Source organism: Bicyclus anynana, chromosome 4 (genome assembly GCF_947172395.1).
Source record: "Bicyclus anynana chromosome 4, ilBicAnyn1.1, whole genome shotgun sequence".
NCBI lineage: Eukaryota > Metazoa > Arthropoda > Insecta > Lepidoptera > Nymphalidae > Bicyclus > Bicyclus anynana.
The window spans coordinates 8,357,094-8,384,080 of NC_069086.1; the positions used below are offsets into that span (position 1 = coordinate 8,357,094).

Below are 26,987 nucleotides of genomic sequence, written 5' to 3' on the forward strand. Positions count from 1 at the left end.
GCACCAGTCGGATGTTGATGCGTTAGCTGTGCCAAGTTTATTGCTCGCAATAAAGATGAAGAAAAAGAATTTAATTTATTTCGGCAATACATACATTATTAATGTAAGCCCATTATTTTAAAGACCCACCACAGAAGCAGGCTTATCTCCTTAAAGGAGAGGGTATATGGAGCATAGACCCACCACGCTACTCCAATACGAGTTGGTGGGCAATTTTTCAACCGGGATCGACGGCTTATCGTCATTTCCGATGCACGGAGGTGTAACACCACAAACTTCTCAACTTCAGCTTGAAAACTTCATTGACCTAATTTTCTAGAAGAAAGAAAATATCTATTAGTACCTATCTCATACTGACTCGAACTTACGATCTCGTGATTCAAAACCAAATATGCTAATTTTTTTATTTTTTTTTATTTACAAATTAGCCCTTGACTACAATCTCATCTGATGAGTAAGTGACGATGCAATCTGAGATGGAAGCGGGCTAAGTTGTTAGGAGTTGGATGAAAATCCATACCCCTTTCGGTTTCTACACGACATCGTGCCGGAACTCTAAGTCGCTAGGCGATACGTCTTTGCCGGTAGGGTGGTAACTAGTCACGGCCGAACTGACTGAACTGACCCCACGAGTTTTCTCAACATTGTAAAATTTCTGTATGTTTCATTGTATTAAAATTACATGTGTGTGTATAACGATTTAAAATTTATAGTTGTGTGCAGTTTAAGGACACAGGATATTTTACTGGTGGTGTGTCGATGTGTTACTTTGTGTCGTCCCTCTCAAAAAACGACAGACAATTTTGTTGGTGAGTTTGAGTGCGACACATCATCATTATCATCATATCAGCCGATGGACGTCCACTGCAGGACATAGGCCTTTTGTAGGGACTTCCAAACATCACGATACTGAGCCAACTGCAACCAGCAAATCCATGTGATAGTGCGAGTCCAAGTTAATTAGTCTAAGCGCATTACGCATCACGCCGTGAATCTCATGTAGCAAGTAACGACACGGGATTCGCAGCGTGATGCGTACCGTGAGGTGAATACGCACAAGAATCTGAAGCGGACTTTAGGTTTAGACCACTTAGACTAATGTTTGTTTGTTGTAAATAAAATGTAATCTGTGGCATATTTGTTAATTGCTTAGCAGTTACCCTATATTCAATGTACTCTATGCAGTTAGCTGTCAAATGTCAATGTCGTGTCAACGTCTTATTAAATGTATCGCTAAAAAATAAAAAAACTAAAATTGTATTATTTACAAAAAATAAATTAATTAATTAGGATAGATAATTTCAAATTAATATTAGAAGTATAATAAGCATTGTACCGTAAATTCATACTCAGTACTTTATTAAAATCATTTAAAGTGATGATTCTATGAAATGATGAAGTCTAAAAGTTCTAATGTAAAAATGCACTATACAATACTTTTAAAATGAATTTTGATTACCTGAGACGGTACCAAGGCATGATACTATTCAGTATATTATTCTTCTATATTGGTTGTGGAATTACCTTGAGTTTGGTCAAAATAGATTGTGCAACAAATCCTGTTACTTTTGAGAAAAGATCTGATGACTCTTTGGACAAAATTGAATATGCAGTGCTCATACTAAGCAGTCCTGATAATGAGATGAAGAGAGATGCTATACGCACAACATGGGCTAGTTTTATAAACAATATATTTGTTGAGAACGGTGAAAAGTTGTACAGATGGAACTACACTTGGGCAGGAAAAAGTTTAAAACTTGGCATTATACAACCTTACTTTGCTATAGGAACTAAAAATCTAGACAAGAAGAAGCTAATGAAACTACATTTAGAGGACAGTAGGAGCAAAGACATGTTACTTTTAGATAATTTTGAAGATGGATATAAAAAGTTGTCTTCCAAGATGATCCATTCTTTGGAGTGGCTAAGTAAGAATTTAAAGAATATGAAGTATGTAATAAAATGTGATGATGACTCGTTTGTGAGAATTGATCTAATTGTTAGAGATCTTGAAGCCTATGCTCCAGATATGAGTGGGAAAGCTATCAACAATTTTATCACCCGTAAGGTATATTTCATTAAATAGAACTCAATGATATTACACTAGAGATGGGGAACTGGCGCATCAAAACTGAGGCAAAGAAATGTGGAAAGTTGACCTGATTTTATTTAGTCGCTTATTAAACAATGAACGTTAATTAAACAAATAATACCTAAATATAGTCAAGTTGTACAATTTCAAGTTGTGTGTTCAGGAAGTGTAAAAACTATATATATACATAAAATATGATGGAATTAAAGATGAAATTGTGCATGTGTGTGCTCAGTGGTGATTTTTGTAGTGGCATAACCAATCAATTGTATAAAATTGTCATTGATAGAACCCCTAAAATTTTAGTCTTGAGAACTTTCTTTTGAAAATCATTATTTAGGTTAATAACTTGTGTTTAAGACTCACTATACACATATTAAACTTGGTCTCGACCATTCTATATGATTAAGAGTAAGAAATTTAAAAATTTTACTTTAACTTTGTTACCTGCTGCCTCCTAAAACTAATATGACCCAAACTATAGTTGCCTACTGTACTTACCTTAATTCATCAGTATGTGTATTTGTCAGCAAACTTCTGGATTGACTTATATGAAAAGTAAAAGACTATTTTTGTGTAAGAGTAAAGGTAGCATTCTGTTCTTAGGAACCGCAACCGGGTCACACAACACAATGCTTAATATGAATTTATAATGAGCACTAAACAGCAGTAAGCAATGTGTTAAAAAACATTTACTTAGTCGAGAGTACTACAACATTGATGAGTTCCTTAATGATAAAGATGCTTGGAGGCCGTTGGATCAGCTTCCACCTTCACACAGGAAGTAAAACTATAAGAAATGTAAACAGTAATTGTTATCAATTGTAAATTATAATACTGTATGACTTTCAAGAGAGCAACTGTTGAGTTTCTTGCCGGTATCTTCTCAGCAGAACCTGTCTTCCGAACCGGTGGTAGAATCTTTACAAATAGTCAACTGACGTGTCAAAAGTGCTTGTAAACTGAGCCTACTTGAAATAAATGATTTTTGATTTGATTTGATTTAAAAACAAATCATGGGACTGTGTCGCAGGGCCGCCTTAGTTTAGTGTTCCATTAGTCTTGGGATGGTTTGAAAGAGGGTAAAATTATTAAAAACAAATAATATCTCTCAAGTCAAATGATTATTTATAAGTTTAAATACCGAAACATTTCACTGCGGCTAGTTGCCTCAACTGGTGACAGAAGGGCTGGCTCATTTTTTGCGCAAAGGATCAGCCTGGCTGTCCAGTGCGGAAATCCAGCCAGTATTCTTGCTACCATTCCATGCGGGCATGATTTGTATAGTTATTAGGATAAGTTAGCTTAAGTTCCTTATTGTATTCTTTCTCAATAAAAAAAAAAAGTTTAAATACTAAATGAATTGGTTGTTGTAGGAAAGTCTGCCCCAATATAAAGGACTGTATTGGGGATATTTCAATGGACGAGCGCCAGTATTTAAGTCAGGCAAATGGCAGGAGGCAGCCTGGTTTCTTTGTGACACTTACCTACCATATGCACTGGGTGGTGGATATGTGATCTCCCGCAGCATTGTTGACTATGTTGCTAGAAACTCTGATTTCTTAAGGTATGTAAATTAAATAATTATTTGTCTTCTCTAGAATCAAAGGTTTGAAATATATTAGTTCTGGCCTTAACTATATTTTTTAAATATACTATCTATATTATAGTACTTAATTGGTGTTTAATAAATAATTATATTTGGACAATACACACATTGATATCTTGCCCCAAAGTATGCGGTATGTTCTATTGTACAAAGTTTTTTATTCTTTTTTTTTATTCATGACAAGTTAGCCCTTGACTACAATCTCACCTGATGGTAAGTGATGATGCAGTCTAAGATGGAAGCGGACTAACTTGTTAGGATGTGATGAAAATCCACATTCCTTTCGGTTTCTACACGGCATCGTACCGGAACGCTAAAACGCTTGGCGATACGTCTTTGTCGGTAGGGTAGTGACTTGCCACAGCCGAAGCCTTCCACCAGCCAGACCTGGCCCAATTAAGAAAATCTCAATCGGCCCAGCTGGGCATCGAACCCAGGACCTCCGTCTTGTAAATCCACCGCGCATACCACTGCGCCACTAATATTCGGACTATCGGATATTTTGACGGCCTCCGTGGCGCGCGTAACCTAACCTAACCTTCCCCTTCAACTACTTGCGAAAGACTGTATCGGTGACGAGTCCGACCGCTCCTACCGTTAAGCTATTGAGGATCTTTTGTGTCATCTCTCTCATTTATATCATTGTTTAAAATTTTAGTGTCTACAACTCTGAAGATGTGTCAATGGGTGTATGGACCGCTGCTCTCGACGCCATCAATAGAGTTCACGACACAAGATTCGACACAGAGTGGGTATCGCGCGGCTGCGACGACAGTATGCTGGTGCGACATAAACAGACGCCCAGCGACATGTTCCACATGTACACAACGTTGGTTAGTTCGCACGGAACTAAACTGTGTAAGACTGATTATGTTTTAAGAAAATTTTATAACTACAACTGGAATGTCTTGCCGAGTGCGTGCTGTAAAAAGAAATCTGAGCCTGTAGTGTGAAGCAAGCTTAAGTGTTTGTTCGAAACTTCTAGTGCTAATCTAAGGAATGACCAGTTGAAACTTAAGGGCTTGCACTTTGCAGCGGATTGTCTATTATGACAGCCACTGAGGATCAACTAATCTCACATGCCTGCAGCGCTAACGACTTGATGTCCGATAAAACTGATTGTGTGTTGGTCGCAATGAGTATGATGTCATGCACATCGCGACCAACACACGATACTTGATTATCAGTGGCTGAGATTACATGTCTGAACTACAAATCGGTATTGTTTTATATTTAAAAAAGGGCTTTAGAGCCTTGTTGGCCCTATTTTTTACAACATATCATTATTATGAGTTCCTCATTCATGCTTGGAATGTGTTGATATTTTTATGTCATAATTTCCAATATACTGTATTTAATTTATTTATCATGTTGAGGATAGAAGAAAATTAATAAAACAATTTAATAACAGAAATTGACTTATTATTTTCCAGTGTAAACAGTCACAAAACAAAGTTTAACCATGTCGTAAGTTACATTGAAGTCGTAAGTTAGTTCTAAAAGGACAAAATCACAAAGATTATAAATTGATAGAAAACATTGAAATTTAAAATTTTCATGTCTGAATTTGCAATACAAAACTTGCGTTGTATATCCTCAGTGATTCGGATATTAAACGTGTAGATATGTGTTATCCAATAGAACCACACTACACGCTTTTAAGTATAGGTTCATCGACAGATACAAGTTTTTTTACTGTATAAAAATGATTCTCTGAGTCATTTTTCAGTTGAATTAATAAATAAATGTATTAATATAAATATACAGTCAAACTAACAACAAATGAAAAAACAAACTAAGTATGTAGTTAAAAGTTTGTACCGTGTTTAATAATTGAAAATATTAACGCAGGGCTTTATTATTTTAAACACTCAAATTTAACAATTCTTTCGCTTTCAAAAAAAATAATGTTTTTAAAAACCCTTGCAACCTGCAAAAAAATTACTATCTAATCCTATAAACGAGCAAAAAAGATCATGAATTTTTATAAGTCAAAACATACATAAACAAAAAAATGTCAACTAAAAATTACACGACTATAAAAGCAATACTTTTTACAAAGGAAGTCTCTTTCCACAAATTTTTAAAATATTGTGTCTAGTTTATTAATCATACCAAATTTAATCATATATTACCATCGATCTCCTATTAAAAAGTGGAAGCACAATCAGCGACTAATAAACGTTCCCACTCAATGAGTGCCAAACACAACTTTTTAGCACTCAATTCGAGTAGTCGCATTTGCAAATTCAACCTTAAATTAATACTTAAGGTTGAATTTGCTCTGAATTTAAAATTTTATTGAAATTTGGGCTATATTTAAAAAGTCTTTAGGTATAATTTTCTTTACCAATAATTTTAAAACTGTCAAAGCAAAATAGGCCAGTTTTTGCGTGAATTTTTCTACATGATTGTGCGTCCTTTTATTATAAGAGGTCAATGTATATTACTCATTTGTATTTTTATTCGTAATGTTTGATTCATTTTGCTCTTAACTTATAACTACAGATTTGATTAATCAATTAGTTAGGGACACCACCTGCATTTAAATAATTAAACATTTTGTACAGAATCAGAAGTATAGAGATAGTAAGTATTTCAGGGTATTAAATATGGTGCAAATCTGTTTAATGTGTTGCACAAGTTACAATAAATCAAGTTCCAAAATACAACTTAGTGGCAAAAGTTACTTTCTTTGTGAAAAATATAATCGAAATTAAGTTATTCAATTCGTTACAATAGCATATAACAATAACTTTAACACCTAACTAAATAAATAAAAAAACACATTATTTTGTCCAGATTATTTTGACAAGGCACATTAAACACATGCCACTCTGTAAATTACATCTTGCGTTAATTTATAGACACACATAAACACGGTGTGTGTGTTTATGTGCCAAGTTAAAACATTCTGCAAATATACCTATTTTATTTTTCAGTTCACATGTTGTGCAATGGAAAAACTATAACCAAGTAAACCCTTATTATTCTATTTACCCATTTAATGAACATCTCCACTGTTTAATGCTTTAGGATTCAGAATTCACTATATAGTCTACTACAAGGTGACAAATAACATTGATGTGCTGTTTTAAAGGTTTTGCGGACAACCTATGCCACATGGAAAGTTCCTATTGTGCATAAACAGTGAGGACTATAAGCGAAGGTTGCTTCGCTCAAATGACAGCTACCGGCGTGTAAGTTTAAGCCCTTATTCGCATGAGAGCTTTTTCAACGGACGTTAAAAAGCGTTCTGATATTGTATGAAGTTAAATGAAGGTCCATTTTCAACGCTCAAAATTGAAAATGCAACACTCCCTCGGAAAAAAGAGTCAGGTTTTTAAAAGACTGTATACTTGCTGAACATAAAAACTTTCGCACGAGAGCTTTTTTAACGGATGCCAAAATGCATTTAAATACAACAAATGCATTCCCAAGTATTTGTTCACACGATGCTTTTTTTCGAGTAGTGTTGCATTTTCAATTTTGGGCATTGGAAATAGACCTTCATTTAACTTGACACTATACTTGAACGCCTTTTTAACGTCCGTTAAAAAAACTGTCGTGTGAATGAGGGCTAATCTAACGCTGAACGAAACGCACGAGGGGCTTTCTGCATCGGTATTGTCCACACGCAATACACTGAAAGTGCGCGGCGTGTATCAATGCGGGGTACGGAATAAGACTGGAGTCTCTAGAGCATCGTTTCCCAAAGTGTGGTCCGTGGACCCCTAGGGGTCCGCGAGTATGTGTATGGGGGTCCGCGGTGTCGTCTCTGGACCATTACATAAATGTTAATATCTCGTAATCGCTACTCTTTTATTTAAAGCGAGCAGATTTTTTTCTTTTCAGATGGGAGACTAACACAGATATTAAAAATTATCCAAACTAGCTTGCATATGTTTTTTCATTTATTTTGTTTACCTCTGCCTTCGCACACTACAGGTGAAGCAATATTTGAAGTATTCTACAACTTTATTCCACTCATGATATTACTTGTAAGAAGTTTGTGGCAGTTACTACCTACAGTGCTCGGGCTCGTGCAAAACTGTGCTTGATTTCCTAGGGGTCCGTGGCTGAAAAAGGTTAGGAAACGCTGCTCTAGAGACTCTACCCCCTTGATATATATGATACCTTACTTTTGACTTCTGCGCGACTTAAGTTTCGTTCTGGCACTTGTAGGTGGGCCATCGTCTATAGACCGCGCGTAACTTGTTGGCTTCTGGAATTTGTGCGAGGCGAGAGGAGTTTTGGTATGACACCGAGACAGTGACGTAACTATACCATCCGAAGTCAATGAATTCATTGGATGGGGGCAACTAGTTATGCGTGGTGTTTTTGTAAACTATGATAAGGCTAACAAGGCGAGATAAAAAATGTAAACAATATTCGTTATATTTGTTCAATCAACGAAAGTTGATATCTTCTGCATTGGCAGCTTTCCTGTATTACGAACTGTATACCCAAAGATGTGTGTAGCTGTAATAGTGCCTTGTGTACGATGCGCGCCACGATATATATCGTGAAGGGAAAACACAGTCAAAAATAGCGGCTGATACGAAAATATCGCTCTCTTTCATCCTATCGCAACGAAAGAGATAGCGATATTTCCGTTTCGGCGCTATTGGTCGACAATACGCTATTTTGTCTTCAAGAGATATGCCGTGACGTGAATCTAATCCTACTTATCCATCCTTAATCAGAGGAAGTCAGAGTTTTGTTACAACTTACAGCAATCAAAACATAAACATGGCCTATACAATGGACAAGGACAGATAATACGCTTTCACAATCAAATCAAGCCTCAAATACAGTACTCGCTTTGACAAAGTCCTGAAGCTAGTAGAGTACCTTTAGTGTTTGAACCTCGGATCGCTTCAAGTCCTTTCAACCCCCATACAGTACACGCGAAGTTGATTGAAGTTAAACAAATAAGATAATGTACACACTAACAAAAAACGAGTAGTATATTTGAGGCTTTTGATTCGGGCAAAAGACATACATAACGAGTAGTATATTTGAGGCTTTTGATTCGGTGTATTGGGGTCATCGATCTCCTATTAAAAAGTGGATGCACAATCAGTGACCAAAAAACGTCCTCACTCAATGAGTCCCAAACACAAATTCTTGGCACTCAATTCAAGTAATCGCATTTGCAAATTTAACCTTAAACTAAATACTTAAGGATGAATTTGCTCTGTATTTGGGATTTTATTGAATATTGAACTATATTTAAAGGCGTTTTGGTATATTTTTTTCTTTACCAATAATTCTAAAACTGTCAAAGCAAAATTGGACACTTTTTAAGTGAAATTTTCTACATGTTTATAAGAGTAAATTTGTTTATGTGTTTTGTCTCACCTTGTCAGCCTACTACTATACTGTACTAAAATACACAAATACATCTGTCAGTCACAACATTTCAAACAGTCATTTAGCGTCCTAATGCTAATATCACAATGATAGAGGATTCACATTACTTGCGTGCCGCACTCAGTGAGGCGCTTTCACTTTCACATCCATGTACGTCTGGTTGTTGTAGAACGTTGTTCTTGATAGCTCTTCTTTGAAGTAGTCGATTGTTCTCTGTAATCCGTCTTGTAAGGATACCTGCGGTTGAAAGAGACGGAGCATCATCATCATCAACTGCTGAGAACGAATCTCCTCTCAGAATGAGAGGGGGTTGGGCCTTAGTCCACCAAGTTAGCCAAATGTGTAATGGATTGGCAGACTTCACACACGTAGAGAATTAAGAAAATTCTCAGGTATGCAGGTTTCCTCACGATGTTTTTGCTACACCGTTGGAGACACGGGATATTTTTTTTTCTTAAAATGCGCTTAACTGATAAGTTGGAGGTACAGGTCTCCAGATCGTATTCTAACCTACGCCCTCCGAATCGAAAGCAGAGGTTATCACGTCACGTCAGATGTAAATATAAATATCCACAAATATCTATAGGTAATACTTATAACTAGCGGATGCCCGCGACTTTGTTTGCAATTTCAGTTTATCACAAATCCCGCGAGAAATAATTCTCGAAAATTCTTATTTTACGAAATTCCTCAGAGAATGAAGACGAAAGTCTTCGAATAGTGCGTGTTGCCAGTGATGACCTACGGATTCGAGACTTGGTCGTTGACTATGATTTTAAAATGTTTAAAGCTCACTTTAAACTTGGACGGGTCACACGTTAACGCTGCAACCGATAAATGGAGCAAGCAAGTAAACACTCTGGTACCCAAGAGATGGTACCAGACAACGTGGACGTCCAACAAGAAGGTGGGAAGACGACATTCGACTAAACCTAGGGCCTTGCTGGACCAGAGTTGCGGCCGAGAGGATGCAATGGAAGTGGTGGGAGGAGCCCTATGTCAGGTCACTACAAAGATGGAGACATACTATAAACTTATCAAACTTGCTACTTATACTAGGGGAGCCCGGGATGCTAAAATATGCAGTTAGTAAAGCGTCATGGGAATCGATTACATTTGGTAGATTAGATGATAGAAAGAATAAATGGTTATATACTTTTTTCGCTTTCAGCGGTGAGGAAAAAAGCTACAGACTTTTTTATTACTTTGGCTTACTGAAATAATCAGAAAACATGAGATTATTTTATTAAAAATAAGTAAAAAATTAACCGCACTCGTGGCTCGATAACAGAAATATAAGGGTTTTATTTTATAACTTTGGTTATGTATGTTAAGCTTGATTCGTCAGATTTTCGTAATGCACACTTTTTAGTTATCTTAATCTGACATGCTGGTTGAGTATTTCTGAACTTGGATTTTTTTTGGTTGCCCTAAACGTACAGACCAATATTAATGGTTCATACCTGGTGAAGGTACTAAACAACGTGCAAGGTATACTCCCTTGTTCATCTGCCGCGCTCGAGTAACTGCAAAAATCCTCTCTTCAGTTCCCCAACTATTATGTATACCAAAGGCTGTTTGAAATAAAAGGTTAAAGCTCACTTTAGGCTTCCAGTGCAGATGCGTGTGCGCGAGCGTGATGTCGGGGCGGCGCCGCTGCGGGTCGTCCTCCACCGCCGCGCCCGTCGACACCGTGCTGCGGCAGCCCGGGACTAGGTTCTTTATTATTACTGCGAACTCTGGAAAGTAAACAAACATTTATTAGGTTTATCAGCAGCATAATGGCACACAAAAAGTGTAGATGGTGGCAACCTGGACAGCCTGCTAAGCTTCTGGAGCGAGCTCGGGTGGATGGAGTGAAATCCAACGGGAACCTACACCGAGGGACCCACGCACAACGGCCAATCAAACGGCCAAGTGCGGAAACGGCCCAGGAGAAAGAAGAAGTGTAGATGGTCTAAGCTTCAAATAAAATCCCTTTGTTTTGTGTGAGTAGGTGCGCCGATAGCTCGGATCCGGGGCATGCACTTCCAACTTTTCAGTTGTGTGCATTCTAAGAAATTAAATATCACTTATCTTAAACGATGAAGGAAAAACATCGTGAGGAAACCTGTATACCAGAGAATTTTCTTAATTCTCTGCGTGTGTGAAGTCTGCCAATCCGCATTGGGCCAGCGTGGTGGACTATTGGCCTAACCACTCTCATTCTGAGAGGAGAATCAAGCTCAACAGTAAGCCGAATATGGGTTGATAATGATGATAAAACACTAGACACGGGCATAAGTTAGTTATTTCTGCATATCGTCTCCAAAGAGTAAAAAAATCTTTTGTAGGTTTGGGTGTACTCTTCTATAATAAGATCCCCAAGACTGTGATGGACCTGCCAATGCATAGCTTTAAGCAATGTGTTAAAAAACATTTACTTAGTCGAGGGTACTACAACATTGATGAGTTCCTTAATGATAAAGATGCTTGGAGGCCGTTGGATCAGCTTCCACCTTCACACAGAAAGTTAAACTATAAAAAATGTAAACAGTAATTGTTATTAATTGTAAATTATAATACTGTATGACTTTTTCAAAAGAGCAACTGTTGAGTTTGTTGCCGGTATCTTCTCAGCAGAACCTGCCTTCCGAACCGGTGGTAGAATCTTTACAAATAGTCAACTGACGTGTCAAAAGTGCTTGTAAACTGAGCCTACTTGAAATAAATGATTTTTGATTTTGATTTTTTGATTTTGAAAATATGTTCCCAACCGAATTTCTTTATTCAGCCACGGCGTCCGATTTCGCATGTTGAAATTAACCATGTACGCCGGAGATATTATAATGAACAAGTGTGTGCACAAGCACAGGTGCACTCTCTATTCCCTCACTCTCATAGTCTGATGGGACAGACCGACACAACCGTTGAAAGATCAGGCGCAGGACCGACGACTTTACGTGCTCTGCGAGGCACGGGGATGTACCCACACCGCTAACTTCCCAACTACAGGCTGCTATTAAGATATTTCTGGTAAAAAAAATCCCAATAACATTTTTTTTTTGTTGGCCTGACCCAGGACTCCAACCCTGAATGTCAATGTCCATAGCCGAACTAGCTAACTACGGGACCAATGAGGCAGTTTATATTAGGTATATTACAGGCATATTCACCTACTGATGACCAATTCACTAACTTTGACGTATGCTACTGTTCTAACAATCGGCTTCCATCTAAGATTGCATCATCACTTACCATCTGATAAAATTGTGATCAAGGGTTGTAAAGAATAAAAAAAGTAGGGAGGCATGACAATCTCAAATAGTAATGTAGTTGTATAAAGATATTACCTTCTATCGTATGTTCTACAGGATTTCCAATATTGACAGGTAATATATAACTGGACGCCATCAAAGCTAGGAGGCCGTCCACCAGATCTGATACATAGCAAAATGATCGGGTCTGTTTCCCGTTGCCATACACCTGCAAAACATAAGATTACTAGTAAAGTAGTAGTAAGTAAAGTTATATTAAAAAAAAATTAAAGGAATATTTTTTCATACAAAAATTGTTAAGGTACTGATATTCAAATTATAAGATGCAAACCGTACAAAATAAAGCTGCATTATGTTGTTTTCAAAAGAATTTTTAAAGAAAGGATTATTTAAATCAAAAAATATATATGCTATGTAGTTGGTCTGTACCCCGTCGAAGTAGGTGCGGGAGGATTACCAGCAAAATCTCTATAGCTTGTTTAAAGACCTTGGCTTCTCTAGAACTGCAGCAAGTTCTATATTAGAATCTAAGGGAAGGAATGAGAAAGAAGCGAAGGAGGAGATTGTTATTGATTGTCAAGGAATTCCTAAACCCTACATCCAGTAGTCACAAGTCCTGGACTTTGTTCAGAGTTAATAATAAATAATAATAATAATAAATAAATAAATATACTTAAACAATACACATCACTATCTAGCCCCAAAGTAAGCATACAGAGTAGCTTGTGTTATGGGTACTAAGATAGTTGATATTATAATATTCATATAATATAATATTTATATACCACATATAAATACTTATATAATGTATAAATACACACAGACACTGGAAAAACCCATGTTCATCACACGAATATTTTCCAGTTGTGGGAATCGAACCCACGGCCGTGGATGCAGAAAGCAGGGTCACTACCCACTGCGCCACGCGGCCGTCGGAGTTTTTCTCTCTACCACGCGATGGACCCGGCATCTGGACGGTGAATCCATGGAATGCTAATAATATTTCGTCTCTGATCTTAAAATATCGGGATTAGTAAAAAGGCCAGGGATTTTTGTTTAAAGAAAAGAAGTTGTAATTTGTATCTGTAGTTAAATTAGAATTTATGCAAACATACAGTTTATACAAATTTATGTGTAATTATGCTAACTCACAGTAATTATTAGAAAATACAAGTTGTAACTTACGGTTATAGTTAGATTTTGTATCGCTTGCATAATGAAGTTGGATACAACTCGTCCATCTGAGACGTGCATTCTTGGTCCGTATGTGTTGAATATTCTAGCTACCCTCACATCTACCTTCTCCTGTTTAGCGTAGGAGTACGCTAGAGTCTCTGCCACTCTCTTGCCTTCATCGTAACACGCTCTTGGCCCTGGAATTAATAAACGAATTATTGTTTTTTTTTTATAAAAATAACAATAGAGAATGTCTGATCTTACTTTGACGTATTTATGATCAATATTCTACACTAATATTATAAAGAGATAAAGTAGATTTGTGATGTTGTAGGGTATAATCTCTGCATTTACTAAACCGATTTTACCAATAGAAACCCATTTATGAGTGTCATGACTATAAGTTACGCGCATTTTCCCATGGAAATGGAAAATACGCAGGTGAAATCGCGGAATACACGTTAGTTTAGCAGAAATATTCTGATAGATAATATTTCTTGTTGCATTTCATCTATTTATGTAGTAATTCTAAATGAAACTTTTACTTGTTTCATGGGTTTTTGAACCCTCTATTGTCAACATACAGCTAAAAACTATATTAAAACTATATTATGTTGATGCAACATTTTTTTTTGTTCCAGTTTAATCTGCAATCAGTTTTGCAACTTGAATCACACGTGATGTTGGCAGTTGGAGCGTGATTCCAGCAAACCATCTACTCCTTTCTTTTTATATATTTTAGTTAACCCGGAAGGTTTTTTCGGCGACGCTATTAAAGTATATCATTTCTTTTTAGGCGTCTCTTGTAGGATATTGTTTTAAGTGCTATAGCCAGATCATTAGGGTGCTTCTCTATTCTCCCCTGTTTTTTGGATTTCGTCATGGACCATATCAACCTTTAAGTGATGTTAGTGTTGGTGCAATATATATAACATTTTTAATAACATAATTTTTTCTACTTTACCTATAGGATTCACGTGTCCCCAATAGGATTCAGGCTGTGGGTGCACCATAGGGTCTCCATACACTTCTGAAGTGCTTGCTATTAAAATCTTGGCTCCAACTCTTCTCGCCAGACCTAAATTTATCAATTTTCAAGATACAATGTCATATTGTTAAAATTGGAGTAGAAGACAGCCGATTTATAAATAAAAACATTTTTATTATTGATGAATGTCATAAATATAACTTGAAAATGAAGGACTTTCAACCGCTATTGCACCCCTTCTATTTTAGTTTTTGCTACAAGTAAGAGCCTATATTGTTTTCAATGTCTTCCTTATCTCCCAAAACTCATCAAAATTGGTTCAGCAGTATAGCCTTCAAAAAGTTAAGGATATTAAGTCTGTCTGTTAGATTTACTGACAGACAGAATTAATATAATCAATAATCTTTCCTAAAATTATAATAGTTTATTTGTTGGTTTGTTTGTTTGTTTGTTTGCTTGAACGCGCTAATCTCAGGAACAAGTGGTCCGATTAGAAAAATTCTTTCAAAGTTAGATAGCCCATTTATCGAAGAATTCTATAGGCTATATATTATCCCCGTATTCCTACAGGAACGGGAACCACTTGAATGAAACCGCGTGGCGTCAGCTAGTGATATTATAAATGTGTAATCTTGTAATCAAAGAGAAGAACCATTAAAACATTAACGTTTGCCAAACTACTGCTGATTTTATCGTCGTCCACTTAACGATACACGCGTATAATGTGAACGGAATGTCATGTATTACTACAATGAACCGTGTTTTATAAATTTCTAATGAGTCATACAATTTTAATCAATTTTATACCTAATGGATTGGTTACTAGGTTTAAAAATCGATTAATCAGCATTCCATTTGTGATAAACATCGATGTTGTTGATCTCGTAAATCATTAAAATCGTAATCTGTTAATGGCAGGCGCCCACACATCCGCATCGTACGTATCGGACGTATCGCATCAAAAGCATTTTTAATTTTAAGGTAGATAAAATCCATTCGATGCGGATCAGTGGACGCACTTGTATGACTTTCTATAAATAGAATACTAAAATCCATTTGATTTTATTCGCCGGATACGTACCATGCGGATCTGTGGACTCCTGCCATAAGGGGGCACCCATTAACTACTTACTTGCGAGACATTTTTATATTAGTTTTTGCCATTTTAAACTGTTTTTGGGAGGAAAATATTCACCACCAAGAAAAAAAATCTTAATATTCTATAGCCTGAGTAGCAGTTAACAAGGCAGTTAGTGAAAACATTGTGTGACATTTATCGAGCTCCCAATTTCAAGTTGTTCTCATGAGAATTGGTGAGTTTCTGCTCAGTGATGCCATCCTGCAAACCTCAAGTAATTAAAGTGTGTCCCTTTAAAAAATCATATTTACCAAGCATATTGATTGTCCCCAATGTGTTTGTTTTGATTGTTTTAACAGGATTCTGCATGTAGTGAGGTGGGCTTGCCGGACTAGCTAAGTGGTATATTTCATCTGCCTGAAAATTAAACAATAGCAATGATTAGAAAACACAACAATATAGAAGAAGGAAAACAGGAATACAGGAAACATATAATAAATGATGGCATTCTAGACATTTGTTGAGAGTGTCATCACCCTGGGAATTCAATCATATTGTGTCTGGGTGTTCTCATCTTGCTAACGGCAATTACTCGTTGATTTGCATACAGGAAGCATAACTTGGTGCAAATATAAATAAAATCAAAACATTATTATAAATATTAACTGCGTTTTGGACAGTTACATTACAAGATACTTATAATATGACAATGCATTAATTTTAATTGTCACAACACTGCTGTAATTACAGCAGTAGAAGCTTTGTTACGTGTTTACTTAAGATAGTAAATCAATGTCTGATACAATATACTGATATAGGTCTAAACAGTTTGTAGTTTTAATTGCTTTTAATCATATAAATATAATCAATTGATGACTATCTACCTATATTTATATAAAAGTGAAAGATCATCACTTATCACAACATATAATAACATCTTGATGTACAAAAATTTGGGAGGGAGGTGATTTATAGATAATAATTGATGATTTGGTTGTATTAATTCAGCAAAAACTGAGAGTAAAATTAACATTTCCCTCAACTTGTATGAAAGTATCTATACATTTAAAAAGTCAATTATTTTGTCTAACTCTTCTGGCTAATCTCTGAAACAGCTGACCCAATTAGTTGGGACTTCAAAAAGAGACAGTTAACTGATGATGATAAGGCTACTTTTCGGATTTATGTAATTGTAGGTGAAACTGTGGGCCAGCCATATATGCTATATTATATGAGCCAGCATATAATATATTACTTAGTAGACAAAACAGAACTCTGAGGCAGAGGTTTCCACACACAATCTTCAGTTTATAAGATTTAAAAAGCTGATTTAAATTTTTTAAACTGTTTTTTTTTTTTTGTTTTCTCTATTTACTTTTTTATATCAGCCTTCCAAGAATTAGTGTTTTGGGGTATTTTCTATTTACTTTTTTATAACAGCCTTGCAAGAATTAGTGCAACAATACAAATCAAATATCCTAATTATTGGTCAAGCCACTATAAGAATGGTATGTGTATATACTACTAAATATAAACCTAAACATTTTTATATCATTAAATTAGAAACATATTTTATATATATAGAGAACTTAATTATTAATTACCTCTACATATAATGGGTTTACAATATCATGGTGTATCATTTCAAAATTCCTGTGCCCAAACCAATGTTCAACATTTCTTTTCCTGCCAGTAAAGAAGTTGTCAACCACAATCACTTCATGGCCTTGGGTCATCAGAACATCTACAAGGTGAGAACCAACAAATCCTGCGCCCCCTGTTACCTGCAAAAGGATTTTTATGATATTTTGAAGCACTATAAGTAGTAGATCGAATAGATACATTTGTATTATAATTTGTAACAACTATTCCATGACATGGTTAAACTTACACTTACACTTACAAAAAAAAAATGTACCAAAAGATAAGACTTGCAAAATAAAATCCTGTGTACTATTTCCAACTCGCTGTGGATTATCACGAATGAGGAACTACTCTTCCAATGCACAAACAAAGGATGAAGTTAGGGGTCTAGCCAAAAAATAGAAGAAGCAACTTCTTATTCACCCTAATATCTTGGCCAATAGACTCTTGACCTATGACTGTCTATTTATAGTTGACTCAATCACTAACTTGACCTAGACTTGAAAGTTTACATCAAGTTTAACGCAGAGTTCCGAGACTTGATCGCTAACTATGGGCCTCAAAAGAAGGCTCAGAGTCACACAGCGGGCGATCAAATCAGAAATGAGGAGATCCGCAGAAGAACCAAAGTCACTGACATAGCTCAACAAGTAACAAATAATTTATGGACCTAAGATTTATAAGATATTTAATAAAAACATCTCTTACCAATATTCTTTTTCTTTCCTTGTACCCAAGATATTTCACATCAGGATACTTCTGAGGTATTCTACCCTCTAATATGGCTATTTTTTTCTCTAATTGTGCCAGTCGAGCCTTGGCTTCTTGCAGCTCTTGTTTAGCTTCATCATTATTTATTTCCATTTCGGCGGCTTCTTGTCTGTTGTCGTCTTTCTTTGGCATTCTATTAAAATCTCGATACCCGATGTTCTGTGTATTATCTAGTCTTTGGTGTCCCTCAATATCAATATTATTCAATTTGTCTCGCCTAAGAATAAGAAATATAAAGATAACTGCAAAATAACAACAATATTATGTACCTGCACTTGGGGATTTTTTTGCAATATGTAGCCACTAAGCAAGTAGTTTAGTAAACATCTGTGTAATTGTATTCATGGTTTAACAGCTCGAAGGCACTTGAACAAGTTATTTTAAGCACTTACTTAATGATAAAACACAAACTATAGTAACTGTTTTACGGAATTTTAATGATTGCCTTATCATCTCTGAAAAGGATAATTTATGTATTGTGCTGGCTCATATTTCAGGTCATAGACAGTTAATATAATTGAATTTATTGCCTATCACTCGAGCAAACTATAATTTTATTATAGGCAGATATATTAATAAAAATAAAATAGATTTTCGAAATATTGTCACAAGAATAAATTTTCGTAAAATTTTCTCAATTTTCGTTTCGACTTTTGGTTTTGATTGATCTTAAATTTTGACAAATATATAATAATCCAAAGTCATAGCGACATTGACTTTGACAATGACAGCTTGTTCACCAATAGCGCCCATTTGGTTGTCTATGCTACGGCTACGCCAATAGGGGCCTTGTCACAGATTATGACAATTGACAACCAGCTCCAAAAAAAATATTTATTCTAGCACAGAAAAAAAAAATGAAAAATTCTAAATTTGCATTTTGATGATCAGTCTTGGAACCAAGCTACTTTACCGGTCAAATACGGTGGCATCGGCGTGCGAAAAATTTCTAGTGTTGCTCTTCCGGCTTTTCTTTCTTCTGTGCATAGTATAAAAGAGCTAAGTTCTCGTATTCTTAATTCCAATTCAGTTTGCATAACCTATGCCACAGAGGCTCTAGAGAGTTGGAAGGTCAGATGTCCCAACGTTGACATCCCAAAGGAACGTACTACACAAAAACTTTGGGATGTTCCATTGGTTCAGCTGACACATGAAAATTTAGTTTAAAATCTTACAAGTGCTGTAGATAGAGCCAGGCTTCTAGCATTATCCGAAAAGGAATCTGGGTATTGGCTCCATGCCTTGCCATCGAAAAATCTTGGCACTTTATTAGACAATGAAAGTTTTCGTGTGGCTCTAGGACTCAGATTGGGTACACCATTGTGCTTAGAGCACAAATGTCCATGTGGGAAAGAGGTTAGTAATTTTTTGCGCAAAGGATCAGCCTGGCTGTCCAGCGCGGAAATGCAGCCAGTATTCTTGCCACCATTCCACGTGGGCATGATTTGTATAGTTATTAGGATAAGTTAGCTTAAGTTCCATATTGTATTCTTTCTCAATAAAAAAAAAAAAAGCACAGACGACAAATGAAGACAAAAGTGGGTAAATCTTGGGTAAATATATGCACATGTAACAGTGTCACATATAAAAATAATTATCTCTAAAAAGTCTCTAAAACAAAGAAGGTTTTATTCATAAATAGAATCATTATTGGTCTTACGAGTACATTAAGGCCCATGTTTGATAAAAATTTGAAATTGAATCGAAATGCAGCGTTCTTGTCTGTGAAATGCGTATTTTTTTAATTTGATTTTTATTGAGTTGCGAGCTGCGTCTGCAAAAAGAATTTAACATTGAATACAGAGGTACTTACTGGGTTCGATCCTCGACTGGGCCGAATGAGATTTTCTTAATTGGTCCAGGTCTGGCTGGTGGCTGGTGGGAGGCTTTGGCCGTAGCTAGTTACCACCCTACCGACAAATACGTACCGCCAAGCGATTTAGCGTTCCGGTAAGTACGATGTGTAGAAACAGAAAGAGGTGCAGATTTTCATCCTCCTCCTAACAAGTTAGCCTGCTTCCATCTAAGATTGCATCATCACCTACCTACCATAAAAATAATAAAAAAAACATCACACTAATGGTCAGATAATAATAATTATTATTTTAAAGGCCAAAGTTTGTGTGTAAACGCTTGTGTGTTTATGTACTGGTACTCCTTCGCAACTGCTGAACCGACTAAAGTTTGGAATGGACATAGACGAGTGTGAGTTTTACGGACGACACGACTGAAGTAAAACTTCTTTAGCTCTCCCTCTCAACGTTCGTTCGCCTCGCCGAACACTTTTCGTAACGCATTAATTAGCTTACTTCTCAAGTCAAGCATGTGGAAAAAGTTTTACTTTTAAATCCATGGTAAAAAATTAAATAAATTAATAAAATAATTAAACCCGCGTGATTTATGAAAAATAGAATTTCAATCAAACGGAATTGCGGGCGTCCAATAGTCTATTACAGAGGTAGTTAAATATATTAAAAACTAATTTAAAAGAAGAAAGAGTCATCAAAAATTTAATCATTATCTAATTGAGTGATACTAAATAGTTGTCACTCAATTAGATAATAATAATCAATAGTAATAGTAATAAATTGAGTGATATTTTAAATTAAGTAACATTTTTTAAGCTTTGATATGAATAGGAACAATTGTTTTATTTCTCTCAGTCCCATGACGATAGGAAGGAGATAGATACTATATTTGTAGGATGTACCAGTTTTTTATAAAAGTATTATTGCTTCATTGATTTAAGAGAAAAGAAAGTATTCAAAAATGTAGTCAGGTAAGTCTATAAATAATAGGTTACAAGGAAATTAAAAAAAACAGTAACGGAATATTTACTAAATATTTCTGGATAAACGTGGATGAAAATCCACCCAGACAAAGGTGCGGGTGTCCAGTAGTAGGTAGATAATAATAATTCGATACACAAAACAGTTTATTGTACAGAATTACTTAAGTTAATAAGTTAACACTTGGCAATGTGCACAAGAACTCAACAGGGTCCTCTAATGCGAACTAATACTTCAGGGTGATCGATAAAAAAACCGTCAATACCGGCGTTGATGAAAGCCCTAATTTCGCCTTCCAGATTTCCAAAATCATTAGGGTTATTACCTCTCTGAAATCTTCTGGGCAAATACAAATTCTCAGCTCGGAATGTCCACGGTGTCACTAGCAAACCTACTGCGTGCGCATCACGAACGAAACTTGTTGGTTGCCCTAAATTGTTAAAGAGATCCCGAGGAATGATGTAACTTTTGGAAGGTCCTACAGCAGACGCATACTTGGCTACATTTGCAAGCCCATTCGGAGTTGCCATTTGTCCATAAGTTATATTATTACCTAGTAACGACTGATCGTATGGTATTTTAGATCTTTCGTCAAATAATTGAACTAATCTTAGATCAGTAATTTTTTTCAACATCTTCAAATTATCTACTTCAAAAGACTGAATGAATGCTGGTGCTCCCTTTCCGATGTAACCGTTTTTATGAAATATGTCAACCACTTTCCTTTCCATCGGCAGTCCCAGGCGTTGAAAATGACTACTATATTTCAATTCGGGGTAAATACCGATAGTGCGATTCTTAACTGTTTCCAGAGCTTTGACCAAATCAATAATTTCTTGAAAAGTTGGTATATCTAGGGATCCATCCATTCGAGCGTTATGCTTTCGTATATGTGGTATAGGCTCTGTGCTTCTCAGAGATTTTATTTCTGCAAGTGTAAAGTCTTCTGAAAACCATCCATTCACAAGATTTCCGCTAACTCTTTGTGTTCGTCGTCGTGACGCAAATTCTGGACGTTGAGCTACATCAGTCGAGACTCCTAGTTGGTTTTCATGCCTTGCGATTATATATCCATCACGTGTTACAACTAGGTCTGGCTCAACGTAATCTGCTCCCATATCTATGGCTAAAGCGTAAGAGCCGAGGGTGTGTTCGGACACATAGCCGCTAGCTCCTCGATGAGCAACTACGGTTGGATTGCAGTCATCAGCTCCGCGTCTGTTTGATTTTGTGGTTTGTTTGGTAGCATACACATTTGACACATTTAAAATAAAACACACACATATTACAAACAAGCGTCCGTCCATCATTTTTAGTTATTAATTATGAAAAATATTTGCTATCAAATAAGCTATGTTATCTTATTATAAATAATTAATTATAACTTTCAAATCCTAATTACAAAATTTCCTAAAAACATGATTTGTTATTTTTATCTTAGTTCTTATCTCACAACTTACTGAATGTCTGATTACACTATTCTGTAGTTGAAAATAGGTTATAAATAATTATTCATTGATAAAAGTTTGTTCCAATGTTAAAGTTTCAAATATTTTGTAACAAATTTTTAATTTCATTAGGTGGTTTATATTCTCTTATATTTCAATAGGTGGACTTTTATCTGTATTATACTACATCTGCAATACCACTAGCTCTTATCATTTATCATTATCACAAACAAGGTCCGCGAAAACGCAATGCTATATCAGGTTGATCTGAAAAAAGACCATCGATTCCAGCTTCAACAAACTTTTGCAGCTCCCCTGTCAAATCTCCTCTGGCTTCTTTCAAAGGGTTGTCGCTTTGGAATTCTTTAGGAAGGAACGTGTTTTCAGCACGAAATGTATAAGGGTGCACTTTTAGCCCAACGGCATGAGCATCAGCGACAAAGCTTGTTGGGTCTCCTAAGCTGTTATCTTCATTGCGGGGAATAATATAGCTTTTGTCAGGTCCTACTGCAGATGCGTATTTTGCAACTTCTGCTAGTCCTTCTGGTGTGGACATGTTGCCATAAGTAATATCAGCGCCAAGCAAAACTTGGTCAGCAGGTTGTAGAGATTTGCTGTCATATAGCTGCAACAGTCTGAGATTTGTAATTCTCTTAAGTTCTTTTAAATTATTTATTTCAAATGATTGAATATAAACTGGAGCATCAGAATCACGGTATCCATTCTGATGAAAAGTGTTAACAACTAGCTCTTCCATTGGTAATCCTAACGTTTTGAAATGGCTACTATGTTTGATCTCGGGATAAATACCGATAGTTCTCCGTTGGCTGATTTGTAAACTTTTTACCAGATCAATGATTTCCTGAAATGTTAACACTTGAAACGCACCGTCCATTCGTGCATTACCTGGTCTTGTATCTGGGATCCGTTCGATTGCTCTCAAAGATTTGATTTCCGCTAAGGTAAAATCTTCAGTAAACCAACCACTCACTGCGTTACTGTCAATTGTTTGTGTCCGGTAACGGTCTGCAAACTCTGTGCGATTAGCGACGTCTGTTGTCAATCCCAATTCATTGTCGTGTCTTGATATCAGCTGTCCGTCCTTAGTCATCACAAGGTCAGGTTCAACGTAATCAGCGCCCATCGTGATTGCTAATGCGTAAGAACCAAGTGTGTGTTCCGGTGCATAGCCGCTTGCGCCTCGGTGCGCTATAATGACAGGGGAACACGAATCAGGACCACGGTCGTTTGATTGAGACTTTCCAGTTGTCGATTTTGCCGGAGTTGCAACCACTATTGCCAATATTCCAATTGCCAGAAGCGCCAAAACACCAGCAAAACTCAACATTTTTGTGTTGATCTGCAATTTAAAATAGGAAAATGATTATTTGCTTAACTTAAATAACATAAATCGGTTTCTGTGTAAAATAGAACGTACCTGAATATTCATAACTAGAATTATTTTACGCTCTACTCACTCGAAACAATAAATGATTTTATGTAAAGCATTAGGTATGCTTAAAAACTATTTTTATTTAAATAGAAATCCTTGAAGATGTTACGATCACGTTTTCTAGCCGTCTAGTAACTTTAAAGTAGGTAATTGCATGAAGTACTTTGTAATTATGTAGTCAAAGAATATTATCTGAGTGAACAAAACTGTAACACTTAGTATTTAAGCTGACACAATAATATGTTTATTATATTAAGTAAAGTACTAACAAACGGATAACGTAATGATAACAAAGAGATCGTAAGTTAACAGATAATTACATAAAACTTAGCATAAATGATGTGCTACCTACATATCTATGTAAAACACTTTCTCTTTAATTCATGTTTAATGATTTTAGTACGTCATTACTATTCAATACAGCGGTGTTAATGCGATTATTTAAGTCTAGTAACTTACTTGAAATCCAATAAAAAAAAACGAATATAAACTAAGTAAATAATAACTTACCGATTTGAACACAAGCACTGTGTATCGTAACTTTAGAGAAATAAAGATTCACGAACTCTTGACATTTAAAAACCTGTCCACATGTAACAGTTACAGCCAAGAAGTAAATTGTTAATGAAATTATTTCAATCTTTACTACTTTGACGTGAATAAAACCCTCTGATAGACAACAATACTTATGTCCAAATGAAAAGGAAGTAACTATCAAGAGGCACGAGGAAATCACTGCAATACTTACGTCGATATTTTCCGGTTCTTAACATTGAATATTTTTATCGTATGAAGCAGGTAATTAGGCATCTAGTTTATCCATAAATTACATCTTTTTTGAATATAGTAGGTTATATGGTTATTTAATTCTATTAAGGCTAAAATTATATTAGGTTTAACTTTTTTTGGAACAAATCTCATTTTGAAGTAGGTATAATAAAATATAATGTTGTCAAATCTAATTATTATCTCTTACTCTCGCATTAAACTTGACATCTCAGCTTAGTGTGCCACGAGGTAGTATTTTAGGTCGAAACTATTAGACATTTTGAAAAATTCCATGGCCTCATTTTACTGGTATTCTAATAATTCATTTTACACCTACACTGATCGTGATCAACAACGGCTATCTTTAAACCTAGTTAACATTTTAACAGTAAGTAAAAAATTTGAAAACCTGTAACTTGATTAGGCAATTACGGAAATAGAAAACACTAAAAAGGTAAGAATGGAAAGAAATTGGATAAAAACTATTTTTTATACAGTTAACTATAATTAGTTTTATTTATTATTGTTAGTTTGTAGGTACGAGTACATGTCGTTGTTTTGTTTAATTAATTATCTTTTACTTTTTTTTGTTACAAAGAGTTCAATGACATTTTTATTTAAATTGTAATTTCTTTATTGACTGTACTTACAGCATACTGATAAGGATGGATAGTTGAGTGGTGCATGACAGATAAGTATCGAAGTATTCTCACGTAGGTATCAACTAGAGTACCGAGTTTTTGATTAGAAAATATTAGCTACTAGTAGTACGTTATACGAGTACCATTCTATACCATATTTTGACGGCCTCCGTGGCGCAGTGGTATGCGCGGTGGATTTACAAGACGGAGGTCCTGGGTTCGATCCCCGGCTGGGCCGATTGAGGTTTTCTTAATTGGTCCAGGTCTGGCTGGTGGGAGGCTCTGGCCGTGGCTAGTTACCACCCTACCGACAAAAACGTACCGCCAAGCGATTAAGCGTTCCGGTACGATGCCGCGAAGAAACCGGAAAGGGTGTGGATTGTCATCCTCCTCCTAACAAGTTAGCCCGCTTCCATCTTAGACTGGATCATCACTTACCATCAGGCGTAATTGTAGTCAAGGGAAGTTAGCCCTTGACTAGAGAGAGAGTAAAGAATAAAAAAAAAACCATATAAATACGAGTATGAAAGCCGTGATAGCCCAGTGGATATGACCTCTGCCGTCGATTCTGAGAGTGTAGGTTCGAAACCGGTCCAGGACATGCCCCTCATCTTAAAATGGCTGATAACTTTTCAGTTATGTGCATTTTAAGAAATTGAATATCACGTGTCTCAAACTGTGAAGGAAACACTTCGTAAGGAAACCTGCATATCTAAGAATTTTCTCAATTTTCTGCCAATGAAAACCTCAATCGGCTCAGCCGGGGTTCGACCCCAGGACCTCCGTCTTGTGAATTATTTCTTCAATACAGCCTACAGTTAACTGTAGGCTGTATAACTTTACCATGCCACCTTACCATGGTCAAGCTAGTCCCTTGGGAAAGTTTTTTTATGCAAATAAGCTCGCGTTTGACCATGATCTAACATCATAGATGTAGATACAGTCTAAGATGGGAAACGCTTGCCTAGAAGTTGCCTATTCACTCTTATTTTAAAGATACCCAAGTTATAAGACTCAGGAAACAGAGACTTGGGTATACCAGGGGCTTAGCTACCGGCGTATCAACTGTGTCAATGATACGGGGCTCCCGGAATACAGAGGCCCTAAGGATTTCGACAGTACAGGTACGGATATCAGACTTGTCATTATTGCCTATAAGAAGTTTTAGAAAAATTTTAATCGCCTTCTTTTCACAACTTTAGATGATTTAATTTGTTGAAAATAAAGTCAAGATAGGGTATATTTATTTTGATCTGCTACTAACTGAATATACGTATCAAGAAGAAAGTAATAACTAGCTAGCATTTGTGTTTCATAAGTGAGAAATATTTACTCTAAATTTTCCCCTAACTAATCTTAATACAATGCCCCTCTATAGCATGCTACGCCACTATTCCAAACTCTAGCCGTGCGTATAAGAAAAGAAGACGAAGATCTTCAGAAATTGATATAGGATGGATCTACATAGATAGGTATACATAATCAGCAATGAAACGTGTGATTCCCGTGTGACGTGTTTAGGCAACGGATAAGATACAAAAATCAAAAGCACGTGTATCGTGATAATCATACGACTTGTTATACTTCATATATTTATCTGTATCACAGAAAACATGTCTGTACCTACTTACTCGACTGTATCGATGAATACTCTAGCGTCGCTGTAAGCCTTGAGGTTTAGGTAAGAGATTAATAAATAGCAGTTTAGATTGCAACTCGATTATGCTAGCCACTATCAATAAGCCTACATGCGTGCAGCGCTATCGGTTTGACATGCAATAAAACTGATGTGTTGATCGCGATGTGCATGACATGCCGATCGTTTTGACCGAAGATTTTGTATGAAAAATGTGTTTGCCGCAATTTAACTAGGCAACCTATTTGCAATTCACTGTGA

At 36.0% G+C, this 26,987-nt stretch overlaps 4 protein-coding genes across 5 annotated transcripts; 1 reads left to right on the forward strand and 3 right to left on the reverse strand.

Moving 5' to 3' along the window:
* The first annotated feature begins 1,219 nt into the window (after positions 1-1,219).
* Positions 1,220-5,856, forward strand: LOC112045668 (beta-1,3-galactosyltransferase 6). The gene is made up of 3 exons (XM_024081946.2): positions 1,220-2,068; positions 3,469-3,659; positions 4,360-5,856. Exons 1-3 carry the CDS (start codon positions 1,445-1,447, stop codon positions 4,652-4,654), a joined length of 1,110 nt encoding a protein of 369 aa, XP_023937714.2. The 5' UTR covers positions 1,220-1,444; the 3' UTR covers positions 4,655-5,856.
* LOC128199923 (UDP-glucuronic acid decarboxylase 1-like) lies at positions 5,102-18,654 on the reverse strand. Of its 2 annotated transcripts, none has more exons than XM_052891549.1 (9): positions 18,384-18,654; positions 17,929-18,208; positions 17,181-17,360; positions 15,888-15,993; positions 14,475-14,588; positions 13,520-13,707; positions 12,410-12,542; positions 10,680-10,816; positions 5,102-9,314 (listed from the first exon to the last, which is right to left on the reverse strand). In XM_052891549.1, the coding sequence occupies exons 2-9, from the start codon at positions 18,121-18,123 to the stop codon at positions 9,198-9,200; spliced, it is 1,170 nt and encodes a 389-aa protein (XP_052747509.1). In that variant the 5' UTR covers positions 18,124-18,208; positions 18,384-18,654; the 3' UTR covers positions 5,102-9,197. The 2 variants fall into 2 exon arrangements, with proteins under 2 accessions (XP_052747509.1, XP_052747508.1); XM_052891548.1 differs by having other exon boundaries at positions 17,929-18,233.
* Positions 18,655-20,874: 2,220 nt separating this feature from the next.
* Positions 20,875-22,090, reverse strand: LOC112045653 (uncharacterized). Its single transcript, XM_024081924.2, has one exon. The coding sequence runs from the start codon at positions 22,088-22,090 to the stop codon at positions 20,984-20,986; it is 1,107 nt and encodes a 368-aa protein (XP_023937692.2). The 3' UTR covers positions 20,875-20,983.
* LOC128199924 (uncharacterized) lies at positions 22,070-24,366 on the reverse strand. Its single transcript, XM_052891550.1, has 2 exons — positions 24,192-24,366; positions 22,070-23,588 (listed from the first exon to the last, which is right to left on the reverse strand). Exon 2 carries the CDS (start codon positions 23,574-23,576, stop codon positions 22,452-22,454), a length of 1,125 nt encoding a protein of 374 aa, XP_052747510.1. The 5' UTR covers positions 23,577-23,588; positions 24,192-24,366; the 3' UTR covers positions 22,070-22,451.
* Between the last annotated feature and the right edge of the window lie 2,621 nt (positions 24,367-26,987).